This window comes from Euleptes europaea, chromosome 2 (assembly GCF_029931775.1).
Source record: "Euleptes europaea isolate rEulEur1 chromosome 2, rEulEur1.hap1, whole genome shotgun sequence".
NCBI classification, from domain to species: Eukaryota; Metazoa; Chordata; class Lepidosauria; order Squamata; family Sphaerodactylidae; genus Euleptes; species Euleptes europaea.
This window is the reverse complement of record NC_079313.1, coordinates 77,652,058-77,674,922: the sequence shown is the minus strand read 5'-3', so window position 1 is coordinate 77,674,922 and position 22,865 is coordinate 77,652,058. Positions and strand designations below refer to the sequence as shown.

Here is a 22,865-nt window from a genome sequence, read left to right as displayed (position 1 = left end):
AGAGCTTCCAATCCAGAAAACTGGCATTGGTTGCACCTTACTTAGTTCCAACTGAGAATTCTGCTGCCCAAAGGAAAATGACTGCTGTATTCCAGCCTCAAATTCACTATAAAAAGTTTTGCCTGTAAAAAAGTCCTTCTAAGCTTTATTGCTTCCAATACAGCAAAAACACCATCACTTCTAAATCACTATAAAGTGAAACATTAAAAAAACCCAAACCTAAACAGTCTTTCTGCAAAATGGTGTACTATAGCTGTCACAACTGTTAACATGTTTTTAAATTGCAATTTTTAATTTCACAGAAATATTTAGCAGCTTGCAACCAGCTGGAAGCAGAAAGAGGCTTTTAAATGCAGTTTTTAAGCACTATGCTTAGGATGTTGAACAGAACCTTCTTTTTATTGGCAAAACACCAAAAACATCCCACATAAAGTGACCTGGTCTACAGGGGCAGAGGAATGAGAGGCTAGCGTGGACTGTACTACTGCAGAATTGGGGGAGTGGGAAGAATTACTTTTTAAAAAAATTCCCTGTGTAAACATCACAATGAAAAGCTAATTCACTAAGAAAAAAGCTTTCCACACAAGCACAGGTTTTTTTCCTCCCTTTCAAAACCTGATATATACCAAGTCAAAAAAGGTTTTTCATCCTGCAGTGTTCAGTCTGATTGCTCCTGAAAAGCACAATCAAGATGGACTACATAAGGCCACAGCTTGGCAGTACACCACATGCTGTTACTTCCCGTCCGAGCACTCAGCAGTGGGCTACGTGGACCAAGCGTCTCCCACAGTATAATGCAGTGCCTTACAGTCATACAAGAAGGGAAAACAACACTTAAGAACAGTCGTTCAAGATGCAGTTCTTAGCAAGAACACTAGAGCCCAAGCACATGGACCACTCTTTTCCACCAAGTCACACTATCGATATTGTCTACTTTGGCTAGGAGTTGCTTAGCAGTGGCTCCAGCAGAGTTTGCCAGCGTCTGCTACGTAACTGGGGTGCCATGAAGCGAGGACAATTTGCACGCAAGTCACGTTCCCTTCCATTATGCCATGGTCTTGACACCTGGGCATCTTCCTCCAGCAAAACTCAAGCACCCGAAGGAAACAAGGGAACGAAGACAGCCAGCGCTTATTCAGGGTTCCTTCGTTTCCAAGCGTTAGGGCTGGCGTGCTCTGCGGCGCGCAAGCGAGGGGACAGAATGATGGCCACGGCGCATGCGCATTAGTTCCGCCAGGCCCTTGAAGAGGTAGGACAAGAATAAGCCAGTCCGGACAGATTATAACCGTTCCCGAGCCCTCGCTTACCATTGCTACGCTGAATATTAATCGAAACCCCTGGCTGAAGGGAGCTATAAAAACTCGGGTCCATAATACTGGGAAAGGGCGACGCTCAGGCCCGGCAAACAAGCACCACCTCCCGCACAAGAAACCGGCAGCGAAGTGAAGCCTTTAACCAACCGCCGCCGTTTTGAATGGGGCGCCCCGCAAAGCCTGCCGGGAAACTACGCCTGTCCGCTTACTTACATCCGCAGAACTACAGCTACCAGCATGCCACGCGGCACACGTCCCATTCTACCCTTGTTTGCCAGAGAACTACATCTCCCAAAATGCCGCGCAATTCAAGAAGTTCAGGGCAAATGTTTTTGGTGCAGAGCCTATTTGGGAGATATCGGCCCCTATAAAGCCATGGTCTTGCACGAGTTGTCGGTTTTTCAGTGATCGTTTAAGTAGATTAGACGGGAGTTTTCCAAGGAAGGTCGCCATTTGACATCCCAAATTTAAACCTATTATGTGTTATACAATTTTCGAGAAGCAAAGTTTCCTATAGACACAGAATTACACCCTCGCCAACACACACACACCCTTTCAGAACAAAACGAGCACCGACTACGTGGAACTGTGAGAGTGTATGAATCAGAAGATATTGCCCACCGTGTATTGAGCAATGATGCAGCTAGGGTTTTTCCCCCCATATAGTTGTAACTGCAGTTTTAGCAATCCAGATTAGAATCTTTTTCGTGAGAAACATATCCATACCCTGGGGAAGCAGTGTTAGTTGTAGCAAAATTCCTTGGGAGTCAGATAGCACCTTAAAATCTCCTGTGTAATTTCACCCATACCCTGCAGTTTGAGTTGAAAACAGTATTTGGAATCATTAAGGGGTAGGGTTGCCAGCTCCAGGTTGGGAAATACCTGGAGATTTTGGGGCGGAGCATGAGGAGGGCGGGGTTTGGAGAGGGGAGGGACTTCAATGCCAAAGCGGCCATTTTCTCCAGGGGAACTGATCTCTGCTCCCTGGAGATCAGTTGTAATAGCGGGAGATCTCCAGCCACCACCTGGAGGTTGGCAACCCTATTAAGGGGCAGGGTGGAAATAAAAATGACGAAACTGGCTCTACATGAAACATAAGTATGGGTAGATGAAGTCATTTAAATATTGGACTGCAGCAATGATGTAAAAATCATTAGATGAGTTGTGCATGGCTAGAGGATTAAAACAGAGAATTCCAAGAAAGCAGGAAGATGGAGGAAGAGATTATATAAAGATTTTAAAAATACTATGGAGGGCAAATAAATTGAAAGTGGGCCTACTTTTGCAAAACTGGGGTTAAAGATGGGTCTAGGTCTGGAAATCACGAGTGATCACAGTGGATCAGTATGGATACCTTGCTAAAGGCTTTAAACATCCTTAGTCACTGCAGACTGCATCTATGGGGTATCTCTTATGGAACAGGTAGTAGCAGGGGAGCTTTTTGGCAACAGGACATCACCTTTTATACTTGGCAGATTTAGAAGTAGAAGTTATCATTTTTGCCTGAAACATGCTTGCTTTAAAGAATATTTTGGGAACTTCATGCTTCAGTTTGGGCAAAATGATTCACAGCAAGGCTGAAAAGCCAACTCTGAGGATAATTAAATCACTACTATGGGCCCAAAATTAAATTTTTAGTTTTAAAACGGATCACAACCTGGCTATGTCAAAGCTGTGCACGAGACTAGGTCAACATATACATCTGAATGAGGTGGTGGAATGGGACATACCACTACTGAATGCTACTGCAGGAAACAATGCTTCTTGCAAGTAGAAAATGTAGCGAGGTTCTAACCACCCTCCTGTAGAACATCCAACCTAATAGAGTTCTGGAGAACTCAAAAGCCTGCGCACTGTTTTGCATTGTGACTGACAGAAGCCCTTACCTTAGTCCAGATAGAGAAGGGCTGGCTAAGGTTCAACAGGAATGAGGAAGGACAGCCCTGTTCAAAGTACCTGCTTAGAGGTACTCTGGTAATTAAAAAGGCTGAATTATAGCCCAGGTTAGTCTGATCTTGTTACATCTTAGAAACTAAGCAAGGTTCACCTTGGTCGGTGTTTGGATGGGAAACTACCCAGAAATACCAGGGTTGTATCTTGCCTTAAAAAGCCCACCAGGGGTCAGCTGTGACTTGATGGCAAAAAATAATAATTGTTCCCTATTTTTGTTTGTGTGTGTTTGGAATGATGAACGGCACATACTATAGGTTTGTGGCTGTTTTGGTTGATAGGAATTGCAAAAATGGGCCTCTGTGATCCCTGGAGTGAGTGCCACTGCTTTAACAGTCTTACAGTTAATAGAAAAATGCAGTACTGCAGTACCCAGCACTGTGTCTGCATTCTAACAAAATTTCTGCTTCCCACAAGCTGTTTGGTATAACACAGTATGTATGTTGGCGTTACCTAGGGCCAAAACTGAATAAACTGGGTATATCTCCTTAAAATTAGTTCTGAAAGATGTTGTGTCAGGGAGGGAAAGGTATAAAAACACTAGATATTTCATAACTGATTAACTGCAGCTTGTTAAAATAGGAGAGAAAAGATAGTTAATAAGGGGGTAATGTAATGGAAACATTATTGCAAGAATTTGTCTTTGAAAAGCAAAAAAACAGTTATAAGACTCCAACAGAAATGAAAATAGCAAAAGCTTAGAAACAAGAATAAATTGAACGCTAAAAAAAGGGAGAAAAATTAATATACTCTTTTACAGTGGAAAGATAGCCCTACCGTAGTAGGGCCTCAAAAAATTACATAAATGAAGTAAATAAATAAATTATGCAAATGGAGAAGAAGAGAAAGAAAAAGAATCGCGCCGGGGCTGCCAGAACAGGAATATCTGCTCGTCCAGTCATAGTGACTGTCAAGAGCCACTACTGCAACTCTGCATTTTCTATAGTGTACGACACGTTTCAGCATTTTTGCCCATGTAACTACTTTACTGTAGAGGAAGAAACACAGAAAGTACCTCGAAATAATTTATTGTTGCAATGCATCATGGTTGAACCACGTGAAATGCAAATTAACTCACCAAGTCTTCCCATACAAGCCCTGCTCTTAGCAGCTGGGACGGATGAGCTACCGCACAGTGAGCAAGCAAAGCATGCGCTCTCTAAAGGCGCTTTTCTGAATTTTTGCAGCTTGTATTTCCATTCCATCTCATTTCAGTAGGCGTTTCACTTTGAGAATACTTTTACTTGCTCAAAAAGTGACACAAACGATGGCATGGGAATCAGCTTCAGCCTCGTGCTCCGCCAATGGACTGGAAGAGTGTGAACGATACCTCCACGTGAAGATCCAGAGGGCAAGACGCTTTCTTTCCTTGCTCATATTGTAAAGTGGTTGGTGTTGTCATGATGTTACCAACACAAATACAACATTTACAACGGGCTAGCTGTTTAGCTGGGGTGAAACTGACCATATACCACAATCCTAAACGGAGTTATGCCCTTCTAATCCCATTGATTTCAAAGGACTGGAAAGGGTATAACTCTGTTTAGGATCATTTCTTTATCTGATCTATTTATCCTGTGCCCTATTTATCCTGTGCATTCAAACAAAGAAGCGGAAGAAAGAAAAGATGATGGAGGAGCAGGGTAAAAGCCACAATGGCCTGGAACAGCCCGGAATGGGCACTAAACAAATAATAGTACCAAAAAAATTAAAAAAAAACCCAGTAGTGTGCCTTAAAGACACTCTAGAACAATATTTTAGAAATCAAAACACAGAAAGAGTGCGTATTTGTTACTCCTTTCCAGGCCAAAATGCCTCCAGAACACTACAGAACTGCCCAGAACAGGCATTAAACAAATAATAGTACCACAAAAAACAGTAGTGTGCCTTAAAGACACTACAGAACAATATTTTAGAAATCAAAATGCAGGAAGAGAGTGCATTTATTAACCCTTTCCAAGACAAAATGCCTCCGGAACACCACGGAACAGCCCGGAAAGGACATTAAACAAATAACAGGACCACAAAAACTTGTGGGATGTGTTAAAAGCACTCCAGAACAATATTTGGAAACCTGAACGAAGAAATAGTGTGCATTTATTAACCCTTTCTGGGCCAAAGTACCCCCTGGACATGTATCTTTCATTTTAAAAAATCAGTTGAATACATCATTATAACATAACAGTGTATATCTCTGGTTCTCCAAATTCCCAGCTTTCTTTTTTTAAAATAAGTGTCTAGCTACCTTTATTGCAAATATGTTTTCCCCTTATATCTCTCCAATGAAAAGGGCTAGAGACTTGTTAAAAATGAAAGCTGGAAATTCAGAGAACCTGCAAGATACATTGTTATAACATAAGAATGATATAATGATGTTCATTTGCTGATAAAAAGATTTGTGATGCCAGAGGGAGGGAACTACTACTGCCAGGAACAGAAGAAGGTAAGATGGCTGTTGTGTGTCCTGGACTGGCAAAATCTAAACTTTCCTACTCAGTTTACAGCCATCCAGGATTTGCTAAGATCTTTCCCACAAATTTGCAGCAAAGCATGGTTGGGAAAAATTAGAGACAAGCAGGGAAACCTCCAGAAGGTGCACAAATGCACCATAATGCAGGGGGGAAGCAGGGAAAAAACACTTCCCAACAGCACCAAGAAAGGGCCAAATAACGTGTGCGGACATGTCTGGGAGAAATGCTAAGCAGATCTACTCAGAAGTCCCATTTTATTCAGTGGGGCTTACTCCCAGAAATGCGTCCTCAGGCTCGTGACCTGCTGCATCACTGTAGTGTTCTGTAACATCACTGAAGTGTCTGAACTCACAAATGTCCATCATGCAACATTGTGGTGCCCATAGCTGAAAACTCCACTGTCAACATCCGTCACTGTTTTTTGCAGTGCTATTATTTGTTTAATGCCCATTCCAGGCTGTTCCGGCTTTTACCCTGTCCTGATGAGACCCTTTTGTTGTCCTTGTACCTTGGGATTTTGTTTTAAAGAAAAGAGCAGATCTTCCTCCTAAATGTTCCTCCCTGCTAGTGTGTGGAACAAAGCTGCTTCAGGCACCTTCTCCAGGGCTGCCAGGATATAGAGAGCTCTTGGACTTACAACTCATATCAAGACAACAGACATCAATGCCTCTGGGACAAAGGGGCTACTTTGGAGACTGCGCTCTATGGCATTATACTGTACTGAAGTCCTTCCCTTCCCCAAACCCCACCCTCGCTAGGCTCCACCCCCAAAATCTCCAGGTATTTCCCAACCAGGAGTTGGGAATGCTACTGTCCAGGTACACACGGGACCTTCATCTCAGATTCTCAATGCGCTGGAAGTTTTTGAAAAAATAGCTCTTAAAACTTTGGTTCATGCAACATGTTGCATTTTTGGGGGGTCATTTTATTCTTCTCCACTGGTGTTCTATACATTTTTCACTTGTCCACCTAGTCAGGGGTTACATCAGTAGAAGGTGATTTCTCTGCCCTAGCAGAGATGCCCTTTTTCAGAAGGCATCTAGACACCAGCTTTTGAGCCCAGGGAGCGCACTCTGTATCACAGACCTAGGATGAGGGACCCAGCTGCCTTTATATTGCAGTCACAGCAGACAGAATTGTGTTGGCCCTTCACAGATACCACAAAGGAATAGAGTGGATATGTGTATGCACACAGGTCACCCCTCCCTCTGATAACAGCCAAAATGTCAACAAGCTCCGTCCATACTGGTACCTAGGTATTATTTATGCCAACCCAAGTGAGTGCCAACATAAACAGTAGCCATATCCATGGAGATAATCCTAGCCATGCTGGGCTTCTTTGTGCTATTATTTTGGCAGACTGGCACCACCCCCCAGTTACCAGCATAGCAACTGGAAACTCCAAATGCCCTTTCAAGCCCTTCTGGGGCAGGCAGCAAAAAACACTCTGCTTCAGAACAGGTTAGTCCTTGAATTGCATTCAGTTTGGGTCCCCCCCCACCCGAGGTATAGGGATGCATTTCCTCCTGTCTTCCCTCCCCCCCGCCCCTTATAAGTACAATTCTTATGAATGCCCTTATGCACCCCCATCTGTCTTTCATGTAGCACTTCTAAACCCAGAAGTCATCTTGGAAATATTTATTTTCCACTTAACACAAATGTTAATAGAGCATTCCTCCTTTTGTACCCTCTTTCATGTGACTTGGCCTAGAGAATGGAACTCTAAAACCAGTGTTTCTCTAATTTATACTTGAGGACCCTTCCCCCTGCCTCTGCTACATATGGCAAGTCTCTTGTGTGATATCTGAACATTCCTGGAGAATTTTGGTAGCCATCAGCAGAAATTTGTAAGAAAGACAGGGCTTTATTTTGAAATAAGGTTCCAGGGCTCTGAGTATCCATTTTCAGTAGCAGGGTTCAGCTCTGGAACAGGTAACATAGTAATCAAGAAGATAAGGTCCCATTACCTTTCGTTCCTTCATCAAAACACTATGCTAGCCAAGCTACAAAATCTACCAGAGAATGGTTCTTTCAGGCAGGTTTTAACATGGGTACTGCTCTTTTTACGAACTAACCAGTAGAAAACAAAGATACTTGATTTGTTTACCTCTTGCAAGTGTAGGGTTGCCAACCTCCAGGTAGTAGCTGGAGATCGCCTGCTATTACAACTGATCTCCAGCCGATAGAGATCAGTTCACCTGGAGAAAATGGCCACTTTGGCAATTGGACTTTATGGCATTGAAGTCCCTCCCCTGCCCAAATCTCGCCCTCCTCAGGCTCTGCCCCAAAAACCTCCAGCCAGTGAAATGCCTGTGTTATAATATTAATTTCGAATCAATATAACACAGTGGGAGGTTGATAGTTCAAAGCAGTTGTTTATTGAGCCCAAAATACATACCAGGTGAAACTGCCCTAATGCGCAGGACAGTCTTCACACTCAAACAAAGGATTGCAACCTCAATTATAACTTCTGGTTAGGGATGTTTCAATTACGTCGACTCACTAGACATTGGCTGTTTACCTTACTTTAATTAACATAGTATATAGAGATTGGTAGAAGCTGTTTTTAAGCAAGCACTTGGTTTTGTGATTCACATTCCTAACAGTGAAGGTAAGACACTGTTGTTGTTTTTTACTGGGGAAAGCCTGTACCAGGCAATGTGTTCTGTTAGCCTTTATGATAGGGGGCATTGGTAGTTAATGGCTCCTTTTTCCACCTCACCATCACCAAAATCCACTGGCCACCACTAGGGAACAGGTGTAGTGATGTCTGTCTAATTCTCAGGCCACTCATAAGTGGTCTATATGCCGTTGGAAGTTAGCATGGCATATATAAAGGGATAGAAGTTTATAACCAAACAATTTTAAGGAGACATCAGGGCCTTTCTGAGGTACAGTGTTGGGAAGGTGTGTGAAGGAAATATCTGTATGTGCAGTGTCAAGTCTCTTCACAAATCCTATAGCTATAACTGTATCTCTGTGTTAGGCCAGCGAAGATCAAGTGGCTAACACACTTCAGATAATCGGTGCCTTTCCTAGAACATCAAATACTTCTCAAGATGACAGATCGGGTGGCTTTCCACTGCCCTAGCTGTGAGATGAGGTTCCGTTCTAGGCAGCTGCTACAGAAGCACATGGAAAAATTCTGTATCGGAGGAGAAACTGCAGACAATGCCAGAGACCAGAAGAGACAAGCACTGAGACGAGTGAAAGAGCAAAAGCAAATGGAGACACCAGAAAGCACGGTAGAATATTTTGTTGGTCTCGGCCTGGCTGAGAAGTATATATTGCCTACACTTTCAACTTCTTTACATTTTGGGGGTTGAAAATTGGAAGGGTAGAGTTATGTCCATCTGTTTCAATGACCTATTAATAGGTCCTATACCAGCTGCTTTAAAAAAATACCGGTCTTTTTATGCCTTTATGGACATGTACATACCACAGAAGGAGGTAGTCAAATGTTATAAGCTGTAGGGGAGGGGAGGCGGCATGGTATAGCCCAGTCTTGTCAGATCTCGGAAGCTAAGCAAGGTCAGTAGTTAGAAGGAAGACCGCCAAGGAAAACTCTGCAGAGGAAGGCAATGGCAACCCACCTCTGCTTTTCACATACCTTGAAAGCCCCTTGCTGGGGTCACCAGACGTCAGCTGCGACTTGATGGCACACACAGTAAGCAGCAAGTAGGTTTTTCACTCATCTCCACCAGCTTTTGTGAATTATACAAGCAGAGTGTATGGCCTGAGGGGTGTCTGCTAGCATCTGAAAACAGGGATGAAATAATTTAGAGGTTAAAAATAGTGTCATTCTAAAGAGTGTTTGCTTGAATTGTGTCATTCACAGCCACTGATGTCTTGAGCATGGTCAGTGGCATTTGCTCAACTGCATTCCACATATCACTCCTATTGCAACTGGAGCATGAGGAGAATGTTGTGCATGTACGTGGATGGCCATGCATGTATATCTGTATACGTGTGACAAACTATTTCAGTTTGAATTCTGAGAAAGTGTAGTTTCTGTACAAGATAAACGCTTCCTTGAGGAAAGGATGTGTGGATGTTGGACAGCAGTTGAGTAACCGTTCCAGAATAATGTAATTAAAAGCATCTTTGAAGGATGGACTAAATCAGGAAGGTCTCAATCTTTTCTTCTTGATGTAAGTATCAGTTAAAATTGCTGCCTGTGAGAGGAGGCTAGCTTCTTCACAATACCTTACCTTTCCCCTTTAGGGCTAAAAGGTAGTGTCAATGTATCTAATTCACAGCATGGCAAAATCTGTGGATATCAAGAGACTGGAGCCATGAACAGACAAGAAAGATCTTTCAACAAACCTGAGAAAAGCCCCAACCAGAAAAAATCTGAAATCTAAAAAAATAACACCCCCAAAATAATAGAAGCAGCCCCCATAGCTTTAAGAAAGAAAACGTCTGGTTGGTGGGTGAGAAGGAGAAAGGAAGCAGGGAATGGTGAGGATATGAGTGATACTAGGGGAAGGAAAAAAGGAAATAGTGTGTGGGGTGGGATACAGGGGAAAGTGAGATGCAGCCCCACAAAAGTCCTTGCAGGTTCACCACTGCACAACTGGGCCTGGCCTGGCAGCCAGCCCCATACATAGTTTCCCAGATAATAGTACGTGGCTGGAAGGTGGGAAGAAGAAAATGAAGCAGGAAAGGGACACAGGCTATGGGAGCTTTCAGGGAAGGGAAAGAAGAAATGTGGGAGGAGAAATGAGATTCCACCCCCCACCCCCATATGTCCTTGCAGATCCCACACTTGTAGCAGTATTTTCCACAGCTGCTCCCCTAAAGGCCATCATTTTAACATTCTAGTTTCCATGAATTCATTTCTCAGTCACAATATATTTGCCTGTCATTCATCCCTCCTGCACTGATATACATTCTATCCTGCTTGTTGTTTCTGTGGAACAGAATCATCAGCTACAAGAGCCAAAAGCCAAGATGCACCACTTAAGGAACTGGGAAAATGGAGCACATGAGCAACAAACACACCACCTCAGAAGTTTTGACAGTGTAGGAAATGCTTCTGACAGTCAGGCGTTGAAGAAATTGACCGAAGAGGTACTACTGAAAAAAATGGATGTGTGTATATGAGAGCATCATTGTTTTTGCAGTGGGAGTCCCCGACTTTTTAAATAAATTATCCTTTTGTCTCCAAAAGATGACGCTGACTCTTATCCTATAAACCTATACCATACTTGTTACCCATCTAGACTAAATTGTGACCTGGGCTTTTTCATATATTTTTATTACTTTACTTCATTTATGCCATGCCTTCCTTCCCAATTGGGATCCAATTGGGACATTATTCTCCTCTCCTCCATTTTATCCTCACAACAACTTTGTGAGGTACGTTAGGCTGAGAGCGTGTGACTAGCCCAAAATCACACAAGCTTTCTTGACAGAGTGGGAATTCAAACCTGGGTCTCCCAAATCCTGCGTCACCACAAATGAAAAATGGAGCTGATGAAATGAAATTGTCACCTAAGTGTTCCAGGCCCAGCTTCCCATTTGGTGCATCCCTCCAAGCATTTTTTTTAAACTCTAACATCCCAATCCAAAACGTTAGCAGTTAAGTCTCGCTAAAATCAGCTGGTGTAAGTCTCTTTTCCTTCTATGCCAAGAGTAATGAATTTTCAGGCTGAACCGTACCGAGCGCTCTATGACTGTGATTCAAGCAGAGATATTGCTAGACAATTAAAGACAGTAAGCTAACCATCTCCAGTTACATGGTGTAAATAAAGTATCATATTGAGGTTATTCACCTGACCATTTTGTCCTGACAGTGATGCAGCCAGGCCATTACAAGTCGATATCTTTGATGTGGACCAGTCTGGAAAATTATTCAAGGTGTCTCTAAAATACATTGAGACTGCAGCTCATCACCTCTGGGAAAACATTAAAAATGTGGGATGTGTAAGAGGCAGTGTCCTGCAATCTCATGCTACTCATGCTGTCAGAAGACTTACAAAATTGCAGTGCAATCTCAAGAAGAGTTACACCTGTCTAAGTCTGCTGAGGCCAATGGGCTTACGAGTAACTCTGAATAGGCAAAACGTTTTTAGATGTAGCGATACAGTGTTGGAAAAGATGTTATTTCTGAATTTCGATTGTCACACAGCTGTTAAAGGCACAGGACTATTGGCAGGAAAATGTTGGTAAACTTAACCAGTGCTTAGAGGTGGAGTGTGCTACTAAAGGAATTCTATTTCCCTTTCACAGTTCCACAAACTGAGGATGTCCCTGGAGGATACACTCCCTACATTCAAGACTTCCCAGGCAGAGGTGAAGCAGAGTGTCTGAGGATTTTAAAAGAAGGGGGGAAATCTTGCAGGAGTTTCAAAACAATTAAAACATCTGTAATACTAGAGAAGGGCTTTGACCTTGAAATACCAGGCAAAATATGGATTTATTGTTTGCTGTATTGATTATTATAACCTTCTAGTTGACATTCAGCTTCCATTCTTAAAAGTCCTCATTTCTATTCTCAGCTTCTCTGTCCATTTCATTACCACCTGCTTTGACCATGTTCCACTCCCTTCTATTCTTGGGCATTTCAGGGGGCATTGGCAGATGCAACAGATGAGAGTGTAAAAAAGTCACACTCTGAGGATGTAAATCCATTCTGTCTACAGAAGTGGATTAGTGGAGTGTTGGTGTGGCACAGTGGTTAGAGTGTAGGACTGGGGCTGGGATGACCTGGTTCAAATCCCTCACTCAACCCTGGAAGCCTGCCAGGTGACTTTGGGTTTCTCACAATCTCTCAGCCTAACCTACCCTCACAAAGTGGTTATTAACTGGAAGAGGGAGGAACAATGTAAAAAGCCACTTTAGGTCCTCTGTGGGTTCCAAGCCACTATCATTAAGGATCATTTAGCTCTGAAGGATTGCTGATTGTCGTGCTAAAGTTCATTTTTTCCTTGTCTCCTAGGATGAGAACAGACACCAAATGCTCCATCAGCAAGAATTCTGGCAGCGCCAGCAGCAAATGGCAGAAGCACATGAACATCAGTTGGCTGATATCCAGGCCAGGAACCAGTATCTGGAACAGCAGAGGGATGGTAGGAGAAAATTAGAGCACATACTAGATTATCAGAGTCCTGTGGATGCCTCTTGCTCTTAGGGCAGTTTAGAGGAGTGTCACATGAACACATGAAGTTGCCTTCGATGGACCCTTGCTCCATCAAAGTCAGTATTGCCTACTCAGATCGGCAGCGGCTCTCCAGGGTCCCAGGCAGAGGTGTTTCACATCACCTACTTGCCTAGTCCCTTTAACTGGAGATGCCGGGGGTTGAACCTGGGACCTTCTGCATGCAAAGCTGATGCTCTACCATTGACCCACAGCCCCTCCCGTGCTTTTTTGTGGGGAACAGTTGCACCATGTGAGCCTCCCCCTGTAATCTGAGCAATACAGCAGAGACAGTCATTTGCCACCTCATCAGTTTTTAAGAAGTAGACCAGAGAGAACATATTAACCCAGCACAGATATGGAGGTCCTCAGTCAGGTGGATCAGGGCTGTGACAGATTGCATTCTGAACAGGGACAGGACTCAGAGAGTATCAGTAGATGTAACTCAGATGATCCATGATTCTGCAGCCAATTTTTCATTTGTCCAGAGATCCGTGAGCGCTTGTCAGAGATGAAGTTAGGGAATTCAGTTACATCTCACATTGAGCAGCTGCTGATGGAGCTGAAAAACCAGGAGGGGAAGAACCTGCTTGCTTTGGATGCCTTGCGGGAACAGGTTGGACTTTTGCAGGCAGCAACAGAGAGCAAGTAAGCCTCCAAGGGAGACACCTACTCACAGCAGATGCAGGGTGTGTGTGTGTCAAGGGGCTAGAACAGGGATCCCCAAGCTTGTTGGATCTGAAGGCATTTTGGGCACTTTGAGAGAGGGTCCTGAGTGCCACCACAAAATGTCTGGTATGGATGAAGTGATCACAGAATACTGGGGGGGGGGCAGTTTCTAAGCCAAGCATTCTTCTGTGATGGGGTAATTTGTGCTCCCTGCAGATCCAAAGGTGAAGCTTCCAGGGGTGCTCTGAAGTATCCCCTGTTCCAGTGAGGTGGAAGAAAGCCAGAACTGGCCCTTTGCTTTAGGGAAGGCACAGTTTGGGGGAGAAAGAATCAGGTACCTGGATACACATTGGCAGGCGCCATGGCACCCATGGGTGCCACATTGGGGATCACAGGGCTGAGAAGATCACTCCCTGTCCTAATGATCCTGATATGGGAACCAAGTTATTATATGGAGGTCGGCAGAGGTCCAGGACCATATTAAGATCCATCCTATTATCCATAATTTTTAGAGTGGGTGGGGTGGGGAAGCAAGCAGCATAACTGAATGGGAAAAAAGGAAGCCTTTACACATCTCCTTACCCTTCCTGTTTCATTTCTTTTTGAGTCTCCCTTAGGTGGTAGAGAAAGTCGGCATATAAAAACCAACTCTTTTCTTCTTCTTTTTAGAGGCAAACCAGGACCCCCCACCAATATAAAGACAAGCAGTGCTGCAGACAAAATGGGAAAGAAAGTCTCCCTCAGACTTTTGCCATTCCCTGCAGCCGTTGGACCTCTCTCTTCAGAGATACAGTGAGCAGAGACAGTGGGAAGATTAACAGAGCAATGCTTTCTGTCAACAGAGAGAATTAATATGAATATTGACATTTGAGGAAACTCGTACAATTTACAACTCTGAGTGGGTTGTCTGGTGGCACTTTTCACTGGATGAGAGAGGGAAAAGCCTGAGTGGATACAATCAGTAGAGTTGCCATCTTCCTCCTCCCCCTACCGTTGAGCCTTTAACAGTCATATGAAAAGCAAAAGTTGAAAAAAAATGCAACTTTCTCCATTCTTTCATCTCCATGCCATAAAAAGATGCCCCAGTTGAATTTCTGTCGTGCTGCAAATCCAGGCATATAATCCCCTGTGAGGAATAAATAATGTAGGGATGCAGTGAGGCACTTGATAATGACTTTGTGTGTTCCCTGCAGGGCTCTGTATCTGGCTTATGTGCAGAGTGGAAACAATGATCACAACATCCTCAACCAGATGTATGAGCTGCAGGTGGAGGCCATAGCACTGGAGAAAGCTGGAGCAAAGCCTGAGCACAAAGGCAGAAAGAAGAGTGAGTTCTGTTTCCTGTAACCTCAAACTTGGTTTTTTGTGGCACAGACTAGGAGAGCAGGACTGTCTCTTCATCCCTTAAGTCTAGCATTTGCACATCTTCCTTAAACTCAGTTGGGCTTAGTGTTCCCAAACTATGCCAAGGCCCAGTCCAACTACTGTGAACCTAAGGGAAACCATGGAACGAAGGATGGTTTTTCCTATGAAAACTCAAGCTGCCATACTTTTGTTAGCCTTTAAGATACCCCATGACTATGTGTTTGTTATGTTAACCCAGAAACCTTAGCAAATTCTTCCCTCCTCTTTCACTTCCTCAAGCCATCTTTGTTGATATTTGGCTTTCCTTCCTGCCATTGCAGAACATGAAAGTAGACCAAACACCTACCCACGGGGTTTGGATGCTGAACTTCTGGCTGTTGAGCTGGAGAATCAGCAGTTGGAAGATGAAATATTCAAGCTGAAGATCCTAAGGGACAGAAGGAGAATGGAAGATGGTAGGGTCCCCAGTCTATATTGTCACAGATGATGCCAGGGAAATCTGAGATCTGTAATAATAATCCATGAGAATGTTGGAGTGGTGGGTTATTCTTATTCTAGCCCATATCAATTAGGACTTTGGCAGATTGACATACATTTTAATGTGGGGAACTTTGTTTTGGGCCAAGCTATGGGACAAGACACACCATAATTATTTACCGATGTATGCATTTACTCCAGCTCATTTTGCTGTATACAAATTCTGTTTTCATTACAGTCTGCTGAAAAATAGAAAGGATGTGTTGCAAGATAGTCTGGGTGTTCTGCTATATGATTCCATTCAGCTTATAAAAGGTCACTATAGAATCGTAGATCATAGAGTTGGGAGGGGCCATACAGGCCATCTAGTCCAACTCCCTGCTCAATGCAGGATCAGCCTAGAGCATCCCTGACAAGTGCTTGTGCAGCCTCTGCTTAAAGACTGCCAGTGAGGGGGAGCTCACTACCTCCCTAGCTAGCTGATTCCACTGTCGAACAACTCTCACTGTAAAATACTTTTTTCCTAATATCCAGGCAGTACCTTTCCGCCTGCAATTTAAACCCATTATTGCGAGTCCTATCCTCTGCTGCCAACAGGAACAGCTCCCTGCCCTCCTATACTACTAGGGTGTCCCAAAAGGTGCTAATTCCTTGTGATGCCCACCACATACTTGCCAAGATCACTTCCTCTGGAGGGCTGCTAATGGCAAAACATGTCCCTGGAATGCTTGAAGGGGGCCATGTTTCCAAGGAGTCTTGGTATTTAACTTCTGTGGCTTGATATTTAAGTTCTGTAGACTTCTCATGGATGCCATTGTAATCACTGTGGCCTTCTGGAAATTAAGCAGAAACAGTAGGACATACCAGTCCAGCTCCAGTAAAATGCCAGAACAATAATGGAATTAATTTCTAGCTGTTGCTCCACCTCATAACATTAAATAACCTTTTACCAATATTGTCTTCTCCAGAAATCTCTCTTTTACCTACAGCCTTGTGTGCTAGTGGGCTATGGTGTTCTGCAAATGGGTTCCCCTCTGCTCAGTACTCTTCCCCATCTCCCTTTTCACCAGGATGTTTGGACAAGGAGATGGCTGAGGTTCAGCAAGTTCATATGGCAGAAATGGCTCAGATGCATGCTGAGATAGGCAAGCTGAGATACGACACTGAGAGGATGATGCCACAGTGGCCCAAGAGAGGGTCCCCACCACTCCTCCCCCCTCCTCTAGCTCCCCCCTTGCCACTTCCCCTTGCTCAGCGTTTTCCAGGGCTTCCTGAGCCCACATACCCAATTGGCAACAAAGTGAGTACTTTTTTTCTCTAGGGAAGATTCAGGGGAGATTGCTTTTGAAGATCTGTTTATGTAGATGAAATAGGATCCATCTACTACAATTATTCTCTTTTGGAACGGTGTTCCAAGTGTGGGTCCCTCATACTTATTTTAATTATTGAGATGTTTATACCCCTTATTGGTAAGGGATTAATAGTTTCCTTGAGAGAGCAAACATCATAATTCCTTTTGGGACTAGTGCTGGTATTTGCCTTGTATAATGTTTAGTGTCTTTAAAACTCTCCATCAAATTTCTGCATACTACAGAAACCTGTGGGATCATCAGCGACAGTTATGAGCCAGTACTTCCTGAATCCCACTGATGCCCTGGGACCAGCTCCGTATGATCCAGCGTACGTCAGTCCTTTTACTCATACTATCTTAGCTTAAGAGATGGAATTACACTCCTTCCTGAGAAGGTTGGAACTCAGTCTTGCATAGAAAAGTGTTTGGATAGTCACCTTGTGGAATATATTCAGCATTTTCTGTCCTATTAACGTTCCAATTAACCACGTGATGATTGATCTGGAGTTGAGACTTCTAGATTTCTGCCATCTCTGAGGAAGTAGCCATACCAGCTGTTAAGTGTGACGGATTCTTTCCTTTCTGCAGGTCTGGTTTTGTGGTATTCTATGACTTCCTTTTGGGTCTGGATTCCACATTCTACCAGGTTGGCCTGGTTTCTGGCCTGTACCGTAATGGGCAAGAGTTGGGCAAGTCCACCCCGCTGCCTGTTGTCTTGTCTGATATGGGGCAGTCCGTAGAGCATGTGATGGGTGGACAGAGAGGGAGCTGTGCCATCTTAGCAGCCAGGCAACCAGTCCCAAGGTAAGTTTCAACAGCTGTTCCCATGAAATCTGTTCTCCAACAGGCCATTATTTGGGTAGCCGTTCCCTGTTGGCAGATTTTATGTGTGTGTTTTATTTATTAAATGTATGTTTAATTTTTCTGCTATAAATAACACCCACAGTAAATAAAACTCCCTCCCTGCAGAAGCTCTGCTGGGACTGAATTTATACACTTTTAGGTGCCAGGTGAATATGATTTTATTCTCCCAGGGCTTTCAGATTCACCTCCCCCTTTCTATTATTATTCCTCCTTTTATCCCATTATTGTTCTAATAGGCAAGTCTCATTTTTATCTGATGCTGGTTTAAATGGTTTCAGTGAAATCATAAACTGAGTTACACCCTTCTAAGGCCATGGAAATCAATGAGCTTAGAAGGGTGCAACTCTGTTCAGGATGACGCTTGTTAATTGCATTTTCCTGCTGTTTTTAACCTTGTTGTTTTACTGTTTAAAGAATATCTATTGTTGTAAGCAACCTCACAAGTATTTCTGTGGAGAGATACGGCATAAATATTTTAGAGAAATAAATAATGACAGGTCGTAGAGGGGTCCCTTCTATTCAGCAATCAACAGTAGGAAAGCCGTATTGGCTACTTTTTTAAGGTGTTGGCAACTGTCAGGCAAGGCCGACTGGTTGAACAGGAAGGTTCTACTGCTGCAGTTGCTCAAAATTCCTGCCGAGTTCCCAGCTATCTGTTTTGTGCATCTCATTTACCATGGGTGTTTCAGCATACCTCAGCATTTTAATGTTGGGGGGGGAAGTAAGTCCACGGAAACCATTTGAAAATATTGGTCTACATACTCTGGGGATTAGTGTGCCTCTAAAATCAGTTTCAAAGATAGGACATTTTGGAGGACTTTCATTCATAGGGTCGCCATGAGTCGGAAGCGACTTGACGGCACTTAACACACACACAAAATCAGTTTCACCCCATTTCACCTCATTTTGTAGCTTTTGGATCATGGCTCTTCTTGTTTAGACTAAATGTAGGTTGCTGGGAGGGGCGAAGTCTGTACTCCAGCACCAATGTAAAAAATATGGACCCTAGATCAGGATTTGCAGAAAAAAGTACCCTTGTTGGTGTGGATTACCTTTGTTTTAACTACTTTTTCAGAGTCCTCCCTTCAACTTCCATTGCCCTTGTAACTGAACTTCAAGCGTCTGGAGGCTTTGATGCTTATGGGCAGGAGATCCAGCATTTGGCCTCCAGGGGCTGGGCCAAAATCCACCTCTTTGACCACCTGCATCAAGTGTTGAGTGGCCACTGGAAGGTTCCCATCCGAGTGCTTCCTGTGAAGCCAAGCCTAACTGCAGAACAGTTGAACGGTGTGCCACAGGTGAGAACCATTAACAAGAACTGGAACAGGCTCCCTGAAAACCAGAGCAAGCTCTTTACCCACACAGTTATTCATGGTATGCTCAGAAAGTTTGTGGTGAACCATTAATTTTCCCTCTAGTTGTGACTTTCTCCCCTCTCTTTCCACCTGTGCCTCTATGTGTGAGACCTCCCCTCCCCAGCCTCATTACCTTACCACAGATATTCCCGGGTGGATGACTGATTCTCAGAACCTGTAAACCAAACCAAGACTCAGCTCTCCTTGGGTTAGTTTCCTTCTGCTTTTATTCTAACCAGGCATTGTTTTCTCTTGCAGGCTGGCAAGGCAGAGCTTTACTTGCGACTGGTTAATGCGAGAGATGCTGACATGCAGTCATTGGCTGAGATCCATCCTGGCAATGCCCCTCTATACAAATACCCTCCCACAGTAAGTAGGATTCCACAGCAGATACCATTTGTTCCCTCTTCCAGTATTTTCCTCATTTATCCCTGAATGAGGCTAGAATGGGTGGCCTCTCCTTGTGGAACAGCTCTGAGCCTTGTCAGTAAGTACAAGACGCATTTTAAAAGTAGCCCTGTTCGTCATATTATCAACCCATACCTCCATATGCTTTGTACAAAGGAATATTTCAATAGCTACACTTGCATTTACAACTGGTTGCAACTTGGGTGACAAATATAAAGTAGAGCTAGTTCTTTGGGAGATTCCAGCCATCTCTGAATGAAGCTTTTGTCAGCCTTAGAGGGAAGGAAGTCAGTCCTAGCCGTCTGCATCTTAAATGTGTCTGAGATGCTGAATCAGGTGGAATGTCACCAAGTATATGATGCTGCCTTAGCCTGGCTGTATTTGCATTTATTTCTTTATATGCCACTTTGGGGAAGGTGCTTGAGCAGGTGGTTGTTTCTCAGATGCAGGTGCTCTTTGAAGATTTTCTGTCAGGCTTCAGGCTAACATGGATTACGGACTGGATCAAACAACCATGTTAGACAGGCCGCCCGGTAGTACAATTTAAGATTTGGTAATGCTAATCCACCTCATTTCTTGTCATCTTGCAATACTTTGTTTTTTTCACGTTCCAAACAAAATGGTTTAACTGTCTTTGCCAGCCTTCTGTTATTTTGTCTGTTAGACTTATTGGTAGAAATTGGAATAAAAAGTTGAGTCTTGGAAGTACATTCATCTTGACTGTAGATATTTTTCTGAGACAGCAAGATAGACTTCCTCTGAATGTGGAGGATCCACTTAAGTATTCTGATTTAATAATTTGTGATAACCTCTTTTCCTTTCTGTAAATGTATTGAAATGTATTAAGACAGCAAGGGAATAGCTTGTTGCTGGGCAGGATAACTCTGTGTGTGTGTGCTAAGTTAGTAGGGTAAATGTCATGGAGAAGTCAGAGTGAACGATAACATAACTGGATGGAACCGCTGAAGCTCTTAGGCTCCAGACTATGTAAAACAACCAGATAGGCGTGGAATGTTGACACGTCCTATCAGAGCATGGAAATGGAATAAAAGTTCTCGCCCCAGTATAATCGGGGCCCAGTTATTTTTGCTTGTTAGAGCTACTGGGTGACCAGCTGGAATAAAACTGTTTTTCTTGATAACGATCTCTGGGTTTCTTCCCCCGAACCCCCGTTTTCTGCAACACTTCCTAGCCAGGAAATATTCATCTTGGACCATCTGTTTAAATCTTTTTCTATTTGTCCCCAGACTCTCTCATAATTTGTTTTGAAGAATATCTTATTTTGGGATGATATGTTTATTCCAAGATATTTTATCGGGTCTTTAGATATTTGACATCCAGTTGTTTTACAAATCGGAATCTCCTCTTCCTTTGTAAGGTTGAACGTCAATATCTTCGTCTTGCCTGTATAATCCAGTTGTGCTTTCTTCTCTCCTATACAGGTAACCACTGGCACAACCCATCCTCCAGGCTTCCCTTCAGCCCCACGCACTTTCCACCCTGCCCCCGCCAGCCTGTCTTTTTCTGTCCCCCCTTACACTGGCTTTGTTGACCCCCCTCCCGCTCAGGAGCAACCTTTCCGATACAAAACTAAGCAAAGGTGAGAAAGGAGGAAGACAGCCCCCATTCTCTCTGCAGACTAAGCTTTTCTTATTATGCAAACAAATCATCATATTAAAAAAAAACCTGTGTGTGCTTTGTATGTGCATATATCCATTTTGTGTTAAAGTTATTGTGCATCTGTAATCCGGCAAGATTTCTCTGTATTGTTCACTATGCATGATCCAAAGATTGTATCAGAGTGCATCTGCAAAACACAGGCTTTGCTGTTAGTGAGTTTAGATGTGCTCATACATCACATGTGATCCTCACAAACAGCACACACCCAGAGTTGTTTCTAGATTAATCTGCTACACAGTAAAGCAGGGACCACGGAGGCCTCAGTTTGCAACAGTCCACACAACCTAAAGCATAATGTTGATGCCACTATGGACAACTTCTCTTGAAGTTCCAGTTTAGCTCTGGCCTGAAACTGATAGCGAAATCTTTTTTTTTATTTTTTTATCTTTTGTCAGTATCTACCGTAAAACATATTGTTCCTGTTCACCCTCATTATTAATTAGACATGTTCAGGGTGTTTTAGCTGTAGCTGTTAGCTATAACTGGTACACAGGTATAATAACAGCTGTTAGTTAGCCCCCCATATTCAGAAATAGCTTTCTCTAATTACTACATCTGAAGAAGTGAGCTGTGGCTTACGAAAGCTCATACCCTACCAGAAAATATTTTCGTTAGTCTTTAAGGTGCTACTGGACTCTTGCCCTTTTCTAATTACTACAGTGAGGAGAATAAACAGTGTGTGTGTGTGTGTGTAAAGTGCCGTCAAGTCGCAGCCGACTTATGGCGACCCCTTTTTGGGGTTTTTGTGGCAAGAGACTAGTAGAGAATGCTTAATTCCATCTCATGGCCTACCTATGGCCTGGAAATGATGTGATGAAAAAGTCTTTTTTAATCAATGTTTGGAATATTAAAATCTAAACTGCTTCCTTTAAGGCCCATTGCTAGAATCAGTATCTATTGCATTGTTCCTAAAGAAGTATATATTTCCAAGTAATTACCCAAATGTCCTTTGGTCTATTTGCTTAAGGTACTTCTCAATTGCCTTTTGTCAAAATATTGACCCTTGCCTTATCTTTAGGGTCAATTCATTCCTTTGAAAAAAAGATTTGTTTAATCTTATAAGTAGCCATAACTTTAGTATATTAAGTGGTTTAGCTTGCAAGGAACTAAGTCTAGTTAGTTCCATTGGCTTAGTTTGCATTTTAAAGTTTTCCAATCCTTAGAAGCTGTACAGGTGAACATGTGATTTAAGCCCCACATTTACCTGGATATTGGTCCCTGGTTTTATTTGTAAAGTGAACATGTGTTGGCTTGGTCTTACAAGCAGGTGTATGCATGTAAATGCAAGGTGAATGTGCAATCACTGGGCTATATGTGAACTGGGCTATTGTGCAAAAGGGGAGCTCCAAACCCCTCAAGAGGATCTCTTTCTTTGACAGATGACAGATTGTGGTCTAGATGTGACTTTAAGATAGTCCAGCCAGACAACATTTATCTTCCCACACATGTTTATGCTTTATGTACCTTTGATTCTGTTACTCCTTGTTAATTCCTATACATTTGAGGTTTTGCTCTGTTCACAACTATACCTTCCATGGTATTACAAAGGGTAGAGGTATTGTTAAAGGGAGCCTAGGTTGTCTGGCTTAATTGTTTAGACTCATAGGTTTCACTGTGGCTATTCTATGTCATTGTTGTTTTCTTATTGCCATAGTCCCCAGGTGATACTTAGGTTTCTGAATCTGTGTATGCTGCTGTTTTCAGATGCATGCAGTAGCTACACAGACATTTACCATCTCTATGTGGGGGTGGAGGGGGGTTTCCTCATGCAGCCTGGAAATGTTCTGGACAGAACACTTGGCTTCTATTCAGTTTGGCCTA

General features: G+C 43.2%; 1 protein-coding gene across 1 annotated transcript; it reads left to right on the top strand.

Moving 5' to 3' along the window:
- The first annotated feature begins 8,793 nt into the window (after positions 1–8,793).
- Positions 8,794–20,968, top strand: CCDC17 (coiled-coil domain containing 17). Its single transcript, XM_056845546.1, has 15 exons — positions 8,794–8,979; positions 10,658–10,807; positions 11,969–12,031; positions 12,678–12,807; positions 13,364–13,523; positions 14,214–14,336; positions 14,738–14,871; positions 15,230–15,364; positions 16,457–16,686; positions 16,981–17,066; positions 17,326–17,541; positions 18,677–18,899; positions 19,215–19,325; positions 19,808–19,813; positions 20,807–20,968. Exons 1-15 carry the CDS (start codon positions 8,794–8,796, stop codon positions 20,966–20,968), a joined length of 2,115 nt encoding a protein of 704 aa, XP_056701524.1.
- Positions 20,969–22,865: the final 1,897 nt, after the last annotated feature.